Consider the following 18651-nt stretch of genomic DNA (forward strand, 5'->3'; position numbering starts at 1 on the left):
AGTTTTTCTCTGTGATGGAACCATTGGATGTGGGTTATGCAATTTCAGTATGGTTGTGTGCGCGGTGGAAGGGTACCAGGACAAGTAAAACTTATGGAGCTAACTCATCAGAACAGGAGGAGCTTTCTCCCTTCATTGGATACTTTAATGGGACAGTCATCAGCACTTCCAGTGAGCATGAAAGGCTCCATAATTGCTCAGAATTAAAGGTATCTGACAATTTTTAGCAGAACAATGGAAGAAGAATCACTGAATATTTTCACCCATATTTGTTCAGCTGTAAAGAATATCCAGCTCTCAGCACATGCAGTATAAATAAACATATGTCTTCAGCTTATCTGCCTCCTGACAGCTCACGGATAGCTCCACAGCCTGTTTTAGTTTAAATGCAATTTATTCTGGAAGGCTGATAATAGGGATATTGATTATGCAGGCCCTAGGAAATCACACCTACATTTCACTGCATGGAAGAGTGTGATTGTCATTCCCTGTTTATTTTCCTATGAGGCTATGAGCACTTTTCTGAGGGACTTCATTCCCTGAGGCTCCTGACATGGCACCTAACAGATGTGCAGGGCTTGTTTATGGGAGTCTTTTAATGTCCAAGAACATAACCAGTTTAGAAACCAGCATGCAGCTTGGAAAGTGGGGAATGCACAGCATTACTATGCCAGGTAAGTGCCATCCCCTCCAGTTAACCTCTTAAAGATATGGAATGCCTTCTGCCCTTCTCCTTCCCCACTGGCAAGGTGAGCCAGAATCTGACTCATTCTTCAGGGTCACTTTGCTGCTGGCAGCCATTGCCTCCTGCCTCTACTTGTTCCATCTTGCCGATTCTCTTTCCAGAGACCTGCAGGTGGCCAAGGAAAAAAATTGGAGGAATCAAGCTATCCCTGCTGGGTTTCATTAATTCCCAATCTTGCCTTTCCTATATGCAGCTTTCCTTTCTCTAGAGCTGCTTTATTCCATTGACCTCTGCTGCATGTACAGATCCTCTTGGAGGCTCTCCATGCTCCCTGTCCATCTGGGCTCACTGCTGATCCATGCCCTGATGCTTTGTGCCTTTCTCATCCTTCAGTGCCTCTCCAAATCCTGCTTCTGTTAAACCTCACCACATAGCATGAACTACGTTCCCAGTGTCTGAACTTACAGCGTTGCTCTCTTCATCAGGGCCATCTTTTCAGTGATGTTCATATAACACTGGGATTATTTCCATCCACCTTGAGATGATGTGGTTACCCATGGGGAGTGTGGAACTCTCAACATATCTCAGATCTGCTGGCCTCAGACTTTTGACTGGGTCTCCATAGCCACATTGGCCTTGCTGGAGCCAAGCCAGGATGGATAGCAGAAGCTCTTCCACACCCAGGTTTCTGAGCCCTGCTGAGAATTTCCTTTTGAAGTGCTTATTTCACGTCCTGACCAATAAGCTTTATCATAAAGTCTTTCCCCTTGAGAAGATCTTCTTTGCCACCTTCATCCTACCTGAGATCCCTCTTGGCTCATAAGCCAAATTGTTCGCTCCCTACCTTCGTGCATCAAATTTCTTCTACTCCTATGCTCTTCCATTTCCATTTCCAAGGAAAACTTTCCTCCCTCCAGCTGGATGTCTACAGGCTGCTGTATTCGCTGGAGCCTAAGCTGAGAAATGGAACCCCCAAGCTACCAACCAGAAGGGATTAAAATCCAAGGAAATGTTCTGCCTTCTACTCACTGGCAGTCTGCTGCTCCTGGTTGGTTCCTCATACTGAGGAGGCACCATATGTCTCTATCAACCGTCAGTGTTTCCTTGGTCCCCCCATGCAGCTGCTGTGCCCCTCCAGACAGACCTCAAATGCTATGCAGACCACGGATGACAGTGGTGGATGCTTGCCGAGGGCGTTTATCAGAGCTTGCAGAGAAGATCAACACAATCACAGCTTTCAGGCTAAAAGACCCAGATCTTTTAGTCCATTTTTCATGTAACTGTTTGGTAATGTGTTGGAACAGGATGCTTAGGGAAGTGGTGAAGTCATTGTCCCTAGAGGCGTACAAGAAAAGCATAGGTGTGGAACTGGGGAATATGAGTTAATGGGCATCATGGGGATGGGTTGATGGTTGGACTAGATGATCTCAGTGGTCTTTTCCAAACTAATGATTCTATGAACCTATGATTTTATTTACCTGGTCAAAGGCAATATCTATATATTGTGCTGAAGCCATGTCTGCAGGACATGAACTGACTACAAAAGCCAATAACACTCCCAGAAGAACTATGTTCCCTTCAGAGCAACAGTAAAACTACTTTCCTAATGCTAGTTTTTCATGAACAGCCAACTTTTCAGTCAAAAAACTCAATTCTTCACTTAGCAAGAACACAGACCCAAATCACCAATCTTGACTCCCATTTCCCTATTTGCAGAACAGCCTCCTTCCTCCATCCCTCTCCATCCCATGGTGACCAAAGCCAGGAGGATAGTTGCCCCATTTGCCATCGCTCTCACTGGACTAGAGATGATCAGACTCCTCCAGTGGTGATTCAAGAGCCAGGGAAAGGCCAGATGGAGCCTTCAAGTGGTTCATCCATCAGGAGAGACAGAATGTAGTGGGGGCATTTCTTGTTTTGTTGATGGTTCTCAAGTTCCAAAGCTGCAGACCTCAACAATTTCTAGTGCCAAAGATGTCAAAAATCTACTTTGCAATTTTCCATAAACTGTTCAACTACACTCTTGCTCTTGCTGTAGTTTTTGTTTCTGAAATTAGACATATCAGAGTCCTAGTGCTGCAGTTTGGGAACACAGATCTGAGCATCGCTTTCGCTCTGATCAATTTAAAATTACAGAATTTAGATCAAATTTTGGATCAAACTTTAATTTGACTCAGATTTATTTTTTGCACATTTTCTCAGCGCAAAGGACTGCATTTGTCTAGATTCACAGCGGAAAACTCCATATAAGCTCAGTCAGCTCTCCAGTTATTTCCCTTCCCTGCAGAAAACATACATTTTTTCTTTCAAAGGAGTGACAGGCCACCACATGACTTCCAGAACCTCTGAGAACCACTATGAAGCCATCCCTAAGATGAAGGGATATTTTCTATCTGCTGTGTTGCAGTGTAGAGGCTGAGTGGGAAGATGCAGGGAGCCTCCCTTCACTGAGAGCCAGCCCGTCCCCACACCCCATGCCCTATAGGCGTGCCCTATAAGAAACCCCAGCAGTATATTCCTTCTGCAATGGCTGTAATACTCACCCTCACACCCGCTCTCAGAGCTGCCTTCTGCTCCAGTGATGGTTACAAGTGCTTTTGGAGCAGAGCCTGTCTGCACTGCAGGGAGCTGCTGGCTCTCCTGCCTGACGACTGGCACCCAAACGTCTCCATTTACGGTCAGGGCTGTGTGGCTACATTTCTGCATTGGGTGATGATGCTTTTAAGGAGAGGCCAGCCCCCACAGCCCTGCCTAGAGCCAGTTTTGGCAGTGGAGCAGGGCTAGAGCCCCTCTTCTGCAATCTTTGTGGCATCCCAACGGGATTCATCCCATCCTGGTGCTTGTTTTTCTTGCTATGAAGCTGGGACACATCACTGCAATACTCACACAAATACAGTACTCAAAATTAGGTGCATTTTCCTAGTAGGTGCCATCCTCAACACCACCTGAAGGGGAACCTCTGCAATCTTTCTACCTTGCCAACCCAGGTAGCTATCCTACTTATTGATGTGCAAAAGTGAGGCAGCAAGAAAACACCAGTAAGCCCCAGCTGATTGCAATCTTCTGACCATGACTAATACTGAAAATATTGCAAAAACTCCAACAGCATTTTGGGAGGGGATGAGAACATTTTATTCCTCTTTATTACCATTATCAGTGGAGTCATTGCTCTCAAAAGGTGCTGTATAATTCCCCAAGACTGAGAATGAGGCTGAGTGTGGAGGGGCAAAGGTCCCTGGTGTGCTCTGACCTGAGCATCTCCTCCAGAACTCCCACACTGCTGTCACCACTCACTGGCTTTTGGTCTGACTTGGAAGCATCTCCAAACTTGGAAGCTTACTCCAAGCTTAATAATGACTTAAGAAGTGATAATATGGACTTTCATGTGGATTGTCCACCCAAACACCCATGGACTAGCGTGGTGATAACTTCCACATCCCTATCCTTGGCTCTTCCAATTTGAGCTCAGTGCTCTTAGGGAAAAATCAAACTCACAATATTTCCTCTGATCAAATTTCAGACCCCACAGACAGCTCTGCTCCAAGCCATGAACAAGTTCTGTTCCTGCAATAACTCTTCCAGAGAGAAAGAATTAGGAGGCTTAGCACTTTTGGATGCCGATGGCTGGAGCTGCAAATGGATAATGTACCAGCAGCCAGCGCAGACGTGGTGAGGATGTGGGACTCGGCCAGCACGGAAAAATCCATGTTTACAAAAATCAAGATGAAAAGGAATGAAGAGCCAATTATGCAAAACTCTTTAAATAAAGCAGTGCAAGCCTGCCCCGTGCAGCAGACAAATGATCCACAACCACATGAAAATAATATAATGGATAGCAAAGCTGAGAGCAGGGGATGTGAGAAAATCCATTTTCTAGGAGTAGGGAAGAGGACTTGCTTGCTGAAAAGGATTAGCTGGATAAAGCCAAAACTTTCTAAAAAAATCTCTTGCGTAAGGATCTAAAGATGCATCAAACAGCAATAGGAAAAGAACTGCCTATACAAAGATCTGAAGAGCAACGCTCTGCTCCTGCTCACAAAGAAAATGCTGTCAAAAAAGTCTTATGTAAACTTGCCACACACAACACATCATCAACAGACATTTATCAAATGAAACACATACCAAATGCAACTCTTCATAATCCTAAGTCAAACAGGCTTTGAGTTTCAGACCCTCAGGAAGAGATTTCCATATGATTCTCCTCTGTTGAGTTTATGATTAAACCTTCTGAATTTCGGCATTTATCTCACAAAACGCATTGGAGAGGGCTTTCCTTTATCCTCCAAGCCTGTGTCTGTGCCTTTCCTGAGCTGCTGCTCTACCGCTCTGCAGCCACCCATCTTGGGGGAAAAAAGCTGTAGTCCAGACCACTTGATTGCCTAAAGCAAGGATGACTTCACTGGTGGAGGTAACTCAAAGCTCTTGTGCTATGTGCCATCACCCAAGCATTTGCAGCAGGGCTTATAAATGCTGCCTTTGAGTCAGAAGCTGACTTTTGGGGCTCTGCAATGCAAATAAAACAGATGTGCCTGAGGGGGTCCCACCAGAAGCGTCTGTGTGGCCAGCCTCCCAGCTCTTTGTAGTTTGGGAAGAGGATCTGTGGTGTTGAAACGTTTCAGTGTGGTCTGGAGGAGCTGTCAAACGGAGCCAAGGCCGACTCCTGCGAGCAACCGCAGGATCATTTACCACTTGCCATCCTCCTGCAGACTGAGGTATGGTCCTTGTTAACCATCCAGTCATATGTTTCAAGAGTTGTATTCATAACCCCCTGAGTCTGATCGCAGCTAATTCGCAGGCAAAAAGGAGTATATTTGCTTAATGCACTGCTCTGTGCAAACATGCTGATTGTTCCCAGATGCATCTGTTTTTACCCAGCAGCCCTCAGGCAGCAGCAGAGGAAATCATTTCAGCTCCCTGGAGCCAGTGGCCGAAGCAGTTTCAAGATGCTCCAAGAGCCCTCCCGCATCCCTTCAAGGGAGCTGTACCCATCTCCCTCATTCCATCAGACCCAGCTCCTTCTGCTGTTTTTTGTCATCCCGAAATACATCCCATTCATGCAGCAGGATCTGCAACCTTCCTATAACTAGAGCATGTGAGATCACATACAAGTGCTGCAAGGCTACATAAAGCCCAAACCAGGTAAGGATGCAATTTTAATCTCAACCACGGTGAAGAGATCAGTTCAACTGATTCCCAGCAGTCTCCCTCAAACATGCCACACAGCATGAAATTTGCTTTGGAAAAGCTTCCAGGAAAGGTTGAGGTTGGTTAGAAGGGACACGTTTTGCATGGGAATTTGAGAGTTCTTCTCACGAGCAATGCAAGCCAACACAGATTGCTAAGGTCCAACACAGTGATGGAAGAATCTCTTCCATGGCATAAGCCAAGAGATCATCCCTCATTAGCCTGTGGTGAGATATCCATGGATAAACACAGCTTTGAAGTGGCAGCCAGAAGTTCTGAGTTGGATGAAGATTATATTTACAGCTACAAGATAAGTTGATAACCAAAGCAAAGGTGCTCAGACCTTACAAAACTTTTATCTCCAATCTCAGCAGCAGTTCTGAGCCGAACAGATCAGCTGGTGAGATTTTCCTTGGCAAAGAGCACATCATTCTCATGGCTGAATACTTCCCACTCTGTGCTGCTGCCTGGCATGAAGCATCCTATGACCACCTCAAAGCTGGCAGCTTTGCAGGAACACCAGTGTTTTGCCCATATTTGCAAAGAATATCAGTATTGGAGACATGAATCCAAACATCCTCTTCCTCTGCAGTCTGCTCTACTCCAGAGTGCTGTATTTGCTATATCTGTGAGCTGCCTTTGCTCTAACAGCATTTATCCAGAAAAGCACCTAAGATGCCTCAGTGGGCAATCCTGTGCACACATAGCAGGGCACTGTTCAGAGCTGGGTCAAGCTGTGTGCAGCAGAGGTGACTGCATTTTCTGGACGTGAATTTTTCACACTCACACCTCCTGGCTTTCCTCATTCATACATTACTTGAGAGTAGCAAAAAAGATTTATTGCGCAAATAAAATTCAGCCATGGGTCACTTGCAGACTAGTTAGTGTGATTTACAGAGCAATTCATGTCCTATATTGATCACTAGAAATTCCCACTGAAGGTGTGATCAAATGCTTAAAAAAATACATCACATGAGCAGTTCCAGTGTTTCCCAACCCAGCCTCCTCCACTCTCACCACCAGTGCAGCTATTTGTGTGCTTTCCTGTATGCACAGTGCTATTGAGAATAGCCCCAAACAAGAAATTGGGCAGTGTAGCTTGTATAGATTCCTGCGATGTATTCAGAGGGCAATGAGGCACTGGCACTGTTACCCAGAGAAGCTGTGGGTGCCCCATCTCTGGAAGTGCTCAAGGCCAGGCTGGATGGGGCCCTGGGCAGCCTGAGCTGGTGGGGGAACTGAGCCCATGGCAGGGTGTTGGAGCTGGGTGATCTTTAAGGTCCCTTCCAACCTAAGCCATTATTATTGGTATTGCAAACAATGCTTTAGCAAAGCCATACTCCAAAAAGCAATTGTTCTCATGCAATTAAGAAAAACTTCAGAGGCATCTCTATGAAACAGGAAGCCAAGTGCCACATCCTTGCAATGGATGTGCTTATGGCTGTGCCTCTGGATGCAATACAAAGTTGGACAGAAACCCCTGAGCTATCTGCCAAGCCTCAGTGAGGTGGGTGAAAGCTTGTGCAGGAATGCTCATTGTGCAGAATCTGGCACCACAGAATCATAGAATCCTTTGAATTGGAAGGGACCTCTGAAAGTCATCTAGTCCAACTCCTCTGCAATGAACAGGGGCACCACAGCTAGATCGGGTTGCCCAGGGTCTGATCCAGCCTGGCCTTGAAAGTCTCCAGGGATGGGGCAACAACCACATCTCTGGGCAACCTGTGCCAGTGCCTCACCATCCTCAATGAAACGATTTTTTCATTTCCATTGTTCTGTTATCACAGACCCTGCTAAAGAGTCTGTCCCCTTCTTTCCTATAGCTCCCTTTTAGATACTGAAAGGCCGCTCTCAGATCTCCCTGGAGCCTTCTCTCCTCCAAGCAGAACACCTCCAGCTCTCTCAGCCTGTCCTGTTGGGGAAGGTGTTACATCCCTTGGATCATTTTTTGGCCCTCCTCTAAATGCAGTCTAACAGGTCCATGTCTATCCTGTTCTGAGGACACAGAGGATGCCATGGGTATGACATTTCAGTCTAACTAATGAGTTATAATTAATTATTGAGCTATTCCCCTTCCAGCCCATGGCTCATGGCTTGCACCTGGGTGCACTCTGACCGCACAGCCCAGTGCATACCACATGTCTCAGGGAGCTGTGGGATTCCATCTTTTCAGTGACTAAGGACTCAGGACCTCACCACCCTTAGCATCTTGTTAATGATGTTTTTAAGCAACTTTCCAGCAGTGGGGCTGAACATGCTTCCGGCGATTCATGGCACCTCCTGCTATCCCTGTTCAGATTTCCCTGGGTGGGATCATGCTCCCCCAGCTATCAGCTGCGTCGTGGTTCTGCAGCCATGGGAAGTTTCATTTCCTGCTTCTGGGGCTGCCCAGCAGCATTCGCAAAAAGGAAAGGCATTCTTCTCATTCTTGCTGTTAACCTGTTGGTGACCTCTGAGGAGTGAGCCAAAATTGTCAGGAAGGTTCAGAATGTGGCAACATTCACGAGCCCATGGCCAGCACCAGAATCTCATTCTTCTTCATTCTCTATTATTGTTGCTTTTTTAAATAGGAGGATAATTTACAGACATATTTTAATGCATATTTGTGTTTGATTTTTAGCCTCTGAAGTATCTCCGGTGATGTCTGCCCATGGCACCAGCACTGCATCCTGAGCATCATACACCAAGTTTAGTGGCAAGTAATGCGATGGAAACCCATGCTGGGGGTATTGTAAGAAAATGTAATATATTTCTCCATTAAATGATATAGTAACAGCATCAAAAATGACCTGACCTGCTTTTCTGTTCTACCAGTGGGGACTGGGACTGTTAGCACAAAGCCCTTCCCACAAGCATGTTATCCCTGGTACAAATACAGCTCTGCATGCAATCTCAGCAAGAAGTTGCTGAGAAAACCAAATGAAAACCTTTTCCTCTCCCTTTTTATCCTGGACTATCTGGAGATGGAGAAACATGCAGTTCCTACCTGGACGAGGAGCTCCAGCTTCCTGTCATCAAGGAGGTGCACTTGGCATCTGCGGCCCTCGGTCATCTGCAGGAGAGAAGAGACACGTGACTCAGGGCGTGTGGCTTTCTATCTTGGCATGCTGTGTGACCGCTCAACGGGCTGTTCCATGCCCACCGCCCTCTGGTGCAGACCCTTTCCCAAACACCCCCTGCCCCTCCCCTGGTACAGCTCCATGCCGTTCCCTCAGGCCCTGTCGCTGTCACAGAGAGCAGAGCTCAGCGCTGCCCTCCGCTCCCTGTGAGGAGCTGCAGCCGCCATGAGGCCTACCCTCAGCTCCTCTGCTCTGGACTGAGCAAACCCAGGGACCTCAGCTGCTCCTCACACATCTTGCCCTCCAGACCCATCCCCATCTTTGTAGTCTTCCTTTAGATGCCCTTTAACAGCTTTATGTTTTTAATTATTATATTGGTTCACCGTTGCTTCCGTATCAGTATGATTTATTCCAACTCTTAACACATACGACAACATCAATTACAGTTTTATGTGTTGCTTCTTCCAACGTACTGTGGATTGAGGTAGTAAGAAGTAAATGAGCTATTGCCTGAGGGAACTCCTCTACAGTCAGCCTTTCTCAGCTCTTGTGAAGAGGAACAACTTTGCTTTGCACAGCCATGGATCCAGGCTCTGCCCCTAAAGCCCTCACATACACACACAATCCCACTAATGGGATAAGAGCAGACTAAGCCTCTTTCACTCTAGGAAATCTCTTCCTCGGCATGATTTGGGCAGCGTTCAGGCAGCCACAAGGCAGTCACACATGCCTTGGCCCTGCTGTGCTGCTCAGCCTCTTGGTAACCCACTACACTTCATCCAAGGGACATCCTGAGTGTTGGGTGAGTTGAGGGGACACTCTGAAGCATGCATAGCCTAGGCAGTCATGGCCATGGCACAAGGTCTTCATCCTCAGCCATAGAATCATACATTTACTAAGGTTGGAAAAGACCACCAGGATCACCCAACAGTCCACCTACCACCAATATTGCCCACTAAACCATGTCCCTCAGTACCATGTTTCTTGAACACCTCCAGGAACAGTGACTCCACCACCTCACTAGGCATCCTGTTCTAGTGTCCAACCACTGTTTTGGAGTGGAAGCTTTTCCTAATATCAAATCTGAACCTCCCCTGGTGCAACTTGAGGCCATTCTGTCTCATCCTATTGTGGTTACCTCAGAGAAGACACTGTTTCCCCCTTACCACAACCTCTTTCAGGCAGTTGTAGAGAGTGATAAGGTCTCCCCTGAGCCTCCTCTTCTCCAGTCAAACAATCCCATCTCCAGCACTATCTTCTCATGCTGCTGGTTGACTCTCCTAGATGCTCCCGTCCTCTTTACCTCTTCTGTCCCATGTCCACCTCCCCACCTCCTGGAGTCAGGACAGATCAGTCCTTGTCCAGGCCCCCGGCCTCTCCCCTGTAGCAAAAATTCAGATGTGGTAAATACCTCTTCTCATAAGGTATATTATTTGCTAAGAGATTTTCTGTGTAAACTGTGTATTAAGCAGCATTCAGTGTGGTTGTTTAAGTCCCGCTCATGTGGCTGCAGGGAACCACAAGCCATGCTGGGCTTCCACCAAGCAGCACTGTGGACAAAACTGAGAGCACTCTGCTTCCATCTCTCTCTCATGCCCTTGCTGTCAGATATCTGCGTCATCCCCAAGACAGGGAGTGTGCATCAATACTGAAGTTTTAACACGGGTTTACTCAAGGCAAGAAAGAAAGCAGTGACTTTCTCATGGTAGTGACACGTGATGGTAGGAATAGGAGCACAGTCCAGCATTAGCAGGTAGCACCCGATCAGTTATACAAAGTGAAATGAGAAAAAAAAAGAATGTAAAAGAAGCAAGAAGGAAAGGTGATGTTTAGTATTTCAGAAAAGGACATTCCACGCTTTCCCAACCCAGAGTTGGAAAATCTCCTCTCAGTGCTCCTGCTGCTTACATAAATCCCAAATGTGAACAGCTGGTAGCTGGCAGTATCCAAATGTAGTGAAAGTCTGAAATGCAGCACAGATGATCAACAAATTGCAAATTTGTGAGCATCACTCACAGAAATGGGGGGAGGAAAGAAGAGTGAAGCTAGAGAAATCATGCTACTTTCACATCAGCTCACCCCAGCACCTCTGTCCATCAGGAAATCCTTGGTGGCTCTCAAAGACCATGGTAATTTTTATAGTTTGATCGTGCAACACATGAGCATACTACTTTAATTCTTTAGTGTCACTTTGTTGCTGTGCCTTTTAGTGGTTTGAAGGCTTGTGTTACAGGCTACTGACCCCAACCCCTTTCCCCCCTCCTCTCTACTTTATTATTCTGCCAGGCATTTGTATCCCACACTACATGCTTTTTACCTTCATCAGAGCAATACAAACTCTGCTAGATTGTCAAAGTGGAATGTTTTACAGCATAGCAAGAAGGAACTGTTTTGGTACAGGCCATCCATGTGGAGGATGGTGCTTCTGATGCTTTGCAGTTTCACTTCTCTGTGGTATCTGTTGCACAGCAGTGAGAGACTGAGGAACAAGGCAAGGAATCCCTTCTGCTTCTCTGTGTAACAAGAAAGAAAGCCAAAACCAGAGCCCTGTGGATGGGACTGTGGGACCAGGAGGTCACTAAAGATGGGCTGAGCAACACCAGAATTTGGATAATGGAACTCCGCGAGGAGAGAACTGTGGTTCTCCATGTCTGAAATTGTTACCCTGAGAAAGATGGGGGAAGCTGAAAGCTATGAGGCACAAAGGCAGGGGTTTCGCCTCAACATAGAAAAGTAAAATCTCAGCATAGAAGAATCAGTTGTTGGACAGAGCTGTTGATAGTAGAGAAGGACACTTGATGTGAAGGGAAGTGGAGAAGTTTGCTCCTAATCATGTCCCAGTTTTCACTGTGACTTCAGTGACTTAGTTTCCTGTATCATCAGCACAGGCCCCTACTTGCCCTCTGGAGGTTAGGAGCCATTTACTCTAACTTCAGGAAGTAAAAATTCATGTGTCTAATACCTCCTGACAGTCCTGATATCCATGATGCTCAAACCAAAGAGATGCATACTGGGCAGGACAGCTGATCCAGCTTCATCCTACACTTGGACTTTCCATACGTGAAGCCATGCCCTAGTGCTGAACTCAGACAACTCTCCAACATGTGGTTCAGGCTGTAGCGTCATTTACTCTCTGTACCTCTGACACTTCCCAGCAAGTGCAAAGCGTTGGGGCTGTGCTACAAACTCAGTGCTAACATTTTACCCATATGGCAGAGAGCAGTATTCTTCATATGTGAAGAGGGGCCAGATGCATTTTGTGGCCCAAGCTGATCGCGAATTCAGATGGGAATTATGCAGCAAAACATACAACAGTTTTTTTGTTTGTTTTCTGAAACAGCTCAGTACGTCACATTCTGAAACCTGTCACTTCTTCTAGTGCCTGTACATGCAGTATGATCTCAGAGTGTTTGAAGAGCTGAACATGAGCACTTTTAGAAAGCTGAGGATAACGCATCTCCACACCATACAGACACAGATGGTGCTTGTGAGGCACATAAAAATCTGAAGAAATCCATTTGTACAGATGAGGTGGTGGATGCTCAGGAGAGCTGACCACATACAGGGCATCATGCTTTACCTGCACCCTGATTTTATGGAGAAGACCTTATTGCTTTCTACAGCTCCCAGAAAGGAAGTTGTAGATAGGTGGTGGTCGGCCTCTTCTCCCAGCAACAGCCAAAGGACAAGAGATAATGGCCTTAAGTGGGTAAGAGATAAGTGCCAGAGGTGGTTCAGATTGGATATTAGGAAAAAAAATTTTCTGAGAAGAGTGGTGAGGCATTGGCACAGACTGTCCAGGGAGGTGGGGGAGTCACCATCCCTGGAGGTGTTCAGGAAACATGTAGATGTGGCACTGAGAGACGTGGTTACGGACGTGGGCATGGTGCGCTGATGGTTGGACTACATCATCTTTGTGATCTTTTCCAACATCAGTGATTCTACAGTTCTGCACCTGGAAGATGGGAAGAATGATTCTGCCCTCCTTTGCAAGACACTTTGAGAGATGTCAGTGACAAGTTTTGATGTATGCACTTGATCATGCTAAAGAAAGCAAGTATCTCTCCTGGCTACTTGTGAGATTTTCTGTATCTTGGCTGCTTTTCTCGAGGAAAAGAAGGTTTAGTTACCTTTGTCACAAGCAACAGACTTTAAATATCGTTTGGAGGCTCCTACTCAAATATTTACATGACGGTTTTCCTAAGAAAGACCATCTGGCAGCTGTTTTGCACTGCTGCACGAACCACTCTGCCGACTTCCCTCCTCTCTATTCATCTTTGCTGTAACTCCAAACATAGGTTTCCAGTGTTCTATAAACTGTCTGTGGCATCTCAGTCGGTTGCTGCATTGCACTCTGCTAGTCCCCGTGTGTGTGTCATCTTGTCACTAAATTATCTGCAACTGTCCACAGAACTGCTGCATCCACTGCAAACAGCAAAGGCAGCAGGAAGGAATGACTCCAAAGGGAACCTTTCCCTTTCAAAATGAAAAAATCCTCTTGGTGAAGGCACTGTCACACTAAATAACTCCAAGGCACCAAATGCAAATGCTATTTACAATGGCAGTTCTATAAATACTCGTGGCACGTTTCATTAGCCGGTGACTACAGAAATAAAGAGGATACGGTGTATTCTTCCATGACTCAAATCAGAAATTATAATTGAAGGCAGAAAATTTCCTAAACGCTCACTGCATGTATAGGAGGCAATTACAGTGCTGAGCACACAAAAATCGGTGTCACTCTGCCTGCCGTTTGGACAGACCCGATGAAAGGAGATAGAGAGAGATGACAGCCCGCTGATTAAAATAAAGCATTAGATTAAACACCCTGCTCCCACTTGACCACTTCTTACTCCTTTCCACGCTGCTTGCTTTCCAGGTCTAAAACCCTCCTGCACACTCATTTCCCTGCTCTTCCCTTTATTAGATAGGACAATAAAGCTGCAGGCTTATTTCCACCTGAACCTCACTGACTCGAAGCTCTGAGAGTGGGGAGAAAGACAGGAGAAACTCCAGGCAGAGAGACTGCCATGCAGTCTGGATCTGGTCCTCATTTCTACCACTTATTTCCACGAGTCCATCCTAAACCAAAAGTGGGATGTCTGGTCTGTAAATTATTGTTTGAAGAGGGAGAAGAGTGATTTTATTTTGGCAGAAGATTTATGGCAAAGGCAACATCCTAAAATAAGACAACACAGAAGTACAAGTGCTTCTCGCTACAGTGGATAGAAACCCAACAGACAACACTTCTGCCATTCAAATTGATTAATTGGTGATGATTTCCTATTGAAAGGGCTACGTGGTGTTCTGGAACAGGACAGGTCAGTTGTAAACCAGATTTTTTTCCTAGAAAGGAGATCCTAATCATACCCTTGGACATTTGCCATCTGTTCAAATCATTAAGGTTGGGAAAGACCTCTAAGATCATCCAGTCCAACCATCAACCCATCCCCATCATGGCCCATTAATCATGCCCCTCAGTGCCACATCTACACATTTCTTAAATGCCTCCAGAGACTGTGACTCCACCACCTACGTGAGCAGCCTGTTTCAACCACTCTTTTGGAGAATAATTTTTTCCTCTTATCCAACCTCCCCTGGCACAACTTTAGGTCGTTATCTCTTGTCCTATAACTGTTACCTGGGAGAAGAGGCTGACCTCCAGATCACTACAATCTCCTTTCAGGCAGTTGTAGAGAGCAATAAGGTCTTCCCTGAGCCTCCACTTCTCCAGACTGAACAATCCCAGTTCCCTCAGCCACTCCCCATAAGACTTGTGTTCCAAACCCAAGCAGCATTTCCATGGCATTTCTATACGAGAAATAAAATGTCAGATTTTCAACCACATAGGAGCAACTTGGTGGCAAACAGATCTCTGGAGCAGAAAGCTTAGGCTTGGGAGAGATTTTGTAGATGTGGATGGTGCTGACATGATGAGGAGTAGCAGGGTGATTGGTGATGTATAACCAGACTCTGGCTACTAAAGAAGGGTGGGTCTCCCTGGTACAAATACACATGTACTGTAGTTGTGTGAAATACACATATGATAAATAGCTAGATGAAAGCCAGAAAATACATGCCAGTGACAATGCTGCATCTCCCATAAGATCTGTAGCACCAGGGGAATATATCAAATGCAAGTCTTCTGGATTTCCTCCAACATTTTGTCCTATCCCTTGAATAATCCATGTCCATATCCCACCGAGTAGGGAATGAAGAATCATAACATCATAGAATCATCAAGTCACAGAATCATAGATTCACAGAGCCAAGTCTTCCTGGAGCAGAAGGGAAGGTGTGTACATTGGGATGTGCTTGGTGTGACCCAACTGCTCTGTGAGCACTGCAGGAGAGCAACCAGATGAGTACTAAGGAGAGCTGTAGGCTGGGTGACCTGGTGACTTCCCTGTTTTGTCCTGAGAGCTGACAAAAGAGTTCCTGGCTTGCCTAGGGGCTCCATACTTCCTGAAGGCTCCAGGCAGTGTTTCCCAGCCCCGAGATTCCCCCAGAGAAATCTGCACAGGTTGTTTCTCATGTTGTCTGCAAACAGCCATCAGCAAAAATGTTCTGATTCAGCAAAGCACACAGCCATGCACATAAATCCCTTTTATTTCAGCGTGACATAAGCAAGTGTTTAAGTGGCTTACTGTATCAGGGCTGAAATGAAAAACCGTCTCCTACGGTCCTTAAGTCCATTTACAACATCAAGCAATAACTCTCAGGCGAACTTTAAAGCCGGGAATGCCGCTTCTTAACCTCCAAACACTCAGTGCATGAGCCGTGGAGTTAGAATTAAATGTACTTCCAACGCTGCATTTCAAACCAAGCAGGGCATTACCCAACAGATGCCTAAATCACCGCTCTGAGAGCGGCTGGCCGCGGAGCTCTACTCTCAGCTATATCCTGAGATAAGAAAGCCCTTTCCTGGACGGGATGGCTTCCTCACTAGAGTGCAGGTTGTGCTGGTTTATGTCACGTATTGTTTTCTTTCTTAAAATAATACAGATCTCAATCTTCTCAAATGGAAGGAAACCAGGCCATCGTGAACCCACTCTGCCTTCCGATGCTAATGCAGAAGAGGGCTTTCCCAGTGCATACTTCTTACCATGTTTGACTCGTTCTCCCACATAACTCTTGCTGTTCCCTTTCTTGGCAAGAAAAAACAGTTGGCAGCTTAAAAATATATCCTTCCAAGCAAGATCCTCACCGTCTACAAGGCAGGAGCCAAATCTAAGAGAGTTCGGCAGAGCATCCTCTGAGCTCTGGAGCTCCCACCGACCTCAGGGAGATGGCACTGGTTTCAGACTAGAGGATTCACTGGCTACAAATGTCTGATACCTGAAAGACTTGTAACCCATCTGGTACTCAGGAAAACTGTTCCACTCCTGTCTTGATATTGAGAAACCTTATCTCAAATGGTCAATTGGAACAGCAGTTCAACATGGATGCTTGCTTTGGACCAGGGCTTTTAGATGAAGAAAATGCTAGAGCTCTTAAAGTTCTTTTGTACAAGCAAGTTCTAAATGAGTCATATGGATGCTGTTTGCACTGAGCATCAGTGTGCATCTTTACTCAAGGAGAAACACATCGGTCCGCATGACAGCATTGCAACCCAAGGGTCACATCCCATGGGAAGTGACAGGCATGCAGCTCAGGCAGTCCATGGCCTCATCTCACTGAACTGACTGTAGGATGTACTATCCGTCCCTACTCCAAAGTAATGCCCAAAGGCTGCAAAAGGGGATCAAAATGCCACTACTACAAAATCTATAGCAAAAAAGTCTCCTCATCCCTATGTTAACATGACATGACAGTTAGAAAATCTCCCCTGCTGTAAACTTCCCAGTTAAAACCTCAGATAGCTTGACCTGTGTGCAAATTTCTCCTGAGCTAACTCAGCTCCGCCAAGCTGTGCAAAGAACATCTTTATTCATTGAATCATAGAATCATCTACGTTGGAAAAGACCTTGAAGATGATCAAGGCCAGTCACCAACCTGAACTAAACAGTCTCATCACTAAACCATGTCCATTAATGCCACATCCACTCATCACTTAAATACCTCCAGGGATGGGGACTCTACCATGTCTCTGGTTAGCCCATTCCAATGCCTCACCATCACCTTCTCTGTAGAAATTTTTTTTCCCTCCTAGGCTAAATTTATTCTCTAGATAAGAAGCACTTTAAGGTATTGACTGTCGTTTCATCCCATATGTGCACAGTATATACTGGAAGAGTTTCTGCTATGCTTCTGTACACATAGTAGTATGGTCTAAGGGAAAAGGATCTAAATTAGCTGCTAGGACTCTCCTTTACCAATAGTGAACTCCTTTTACAAGTCACATCAATGTCTCTTTGGGGATTCCTGGTCACTTTCCAATTCACTCCTGACTCTGAACTGTAGCAAAACCCACGAGTCATCAGCATGATGATACCATGCAGTACTAAAATACACAGCAATTGATAATTACTATATTTCTAAAGATGTTAAGATGTCTGTTAATCTATCCTACATTTGACTTTTAATTCCTTGTAAATATATATAAAAATGTCGGCTTTTTTTTTTTTTTTTTTTTTTTTTTTTCCTTTGGTACAGTTTCACACTTCAAACATGGCATATTTTCAGCAAACTGTTCCAGATATCACTCATTTGTGCATGCAGACAGGGTGGTAATTACATGAGAGCATCCAAGTCTTCTGGGAAAACATTTGTAGGAGGTTTGGTTTAGTTAGAGAAGAGAATAGGACAATTTATTTGCTACTGAAATTTACTTGATTTGCTGGAGGAGAAAAAATCGATGTAGGTTCATAGGAAGATGACCAAATTGACCCAAGGCACTAGAAGCCGTAGTATGCATGAAATATTTTGAAGGAACAAATTAAGATTTAAGGCTCAAACTGTCCTTTTAGCGCTTATTGAGTCTATTGTACCAACTGTATCAGCAAGCACTTGGAGGTGTGAGCAGCGATCGCCCGGATCAATTGAGCCAAGGCATGGGGCTGTGCATCACTCAGTTAGTTTGTAGCAGAGCTGGTCAATAAACTGCACTAAACGGTGTTATGTATAACACATAATAGAAAACACACTAGCAAAAGTCATTCCAGATGTGGAGGGAAAAAAAAAAAAAGTAAAACATTAATCTGTATACATAATTGCTTTTTTTTTCTTTCTCTTTTTTGTTTTGAATAACACTGCAAGAACTGATATACTTCCAGTGTAAAAACATGTCACAGAGTCATTTCCAGCCATAGCTGTGCATGGGGCTTAGCAGGCACTGTGCTCTCAGCCAGGACTGCAGCCTGGGTCCGGGCTGGGCAGCCATCAGCTGGGCTGGTAGATACTGACCCCTAACAGTGCTTCACAGGACTTAAAATCATAGAATTATTAAGTTGGAAAAGACTACCATGATCATCCAGTCCAATCATCAACCCATCGCCACCATGCCCACTAAACCGTGGCCCTCAGTGTCCGTTCATCTTCTGAGTGATGCCAGGACTTCGCATTGCTTGTATTGGGAATGCTTTGCCTGCCTTTGCAGAAATGCTCTGGGGACAAAGAGCAAGATTTAAAAACCAGTTCTCTCTGCATCAACTCATGAAAATATAAATGTGTTCCTCCTGCAAACTATGCAAAGGAGAAATCTGGAATAAAGCTCTCTGCCTGATCCTATCTTTGTTCTGAAAGCCTCTGCTTCTGAAGAGCCAGGAAAGGATGCTCTGTTCT

The 18651-nt window shown here is 45.4% G+C and overlaps 1 protein-coding gene across 6 annotated transcripts in view; it reads right to left on the reverse strand.

Moving 5' to 3' along the window:
* FRMD4A (FERM domain containing 4A) overlaps positions 1 to 18651 on the reverse strand; it is a 206719-nt gene that overhangs the window by 117649 nt on the left and 70419 nt on the right. For all 6 annotated transcript variants that reach the window (XM_010716644.4, XM_085216085.1, XM_085216076.1 and 3 more), the window contains exon 2: positions 8856 to 8921. In XM_010716644.4, coding sequence (XP_010714946.1) covers positions 8856 to 8921 — 66 coding nt within the window. The remainder of the gene's footprint in view (positions 1 to 8855; positions 8922 to 18651) is intronic.

Source organism: Meleagris gallopavo, chromosome 1, assembly GCF_905368555.1.
Source record: "Meleagris gallopavo chromosome 1, MGAL_WU_HG_1.1, whole genome shotgun sequence".
Taxonomy (NCBI): domain Eukaryota; kingdom Metazoa; phylum Chordata; class Aves; order Galliformes; family Phasianidae; genus Meleagris; species Meleagris gallopavo.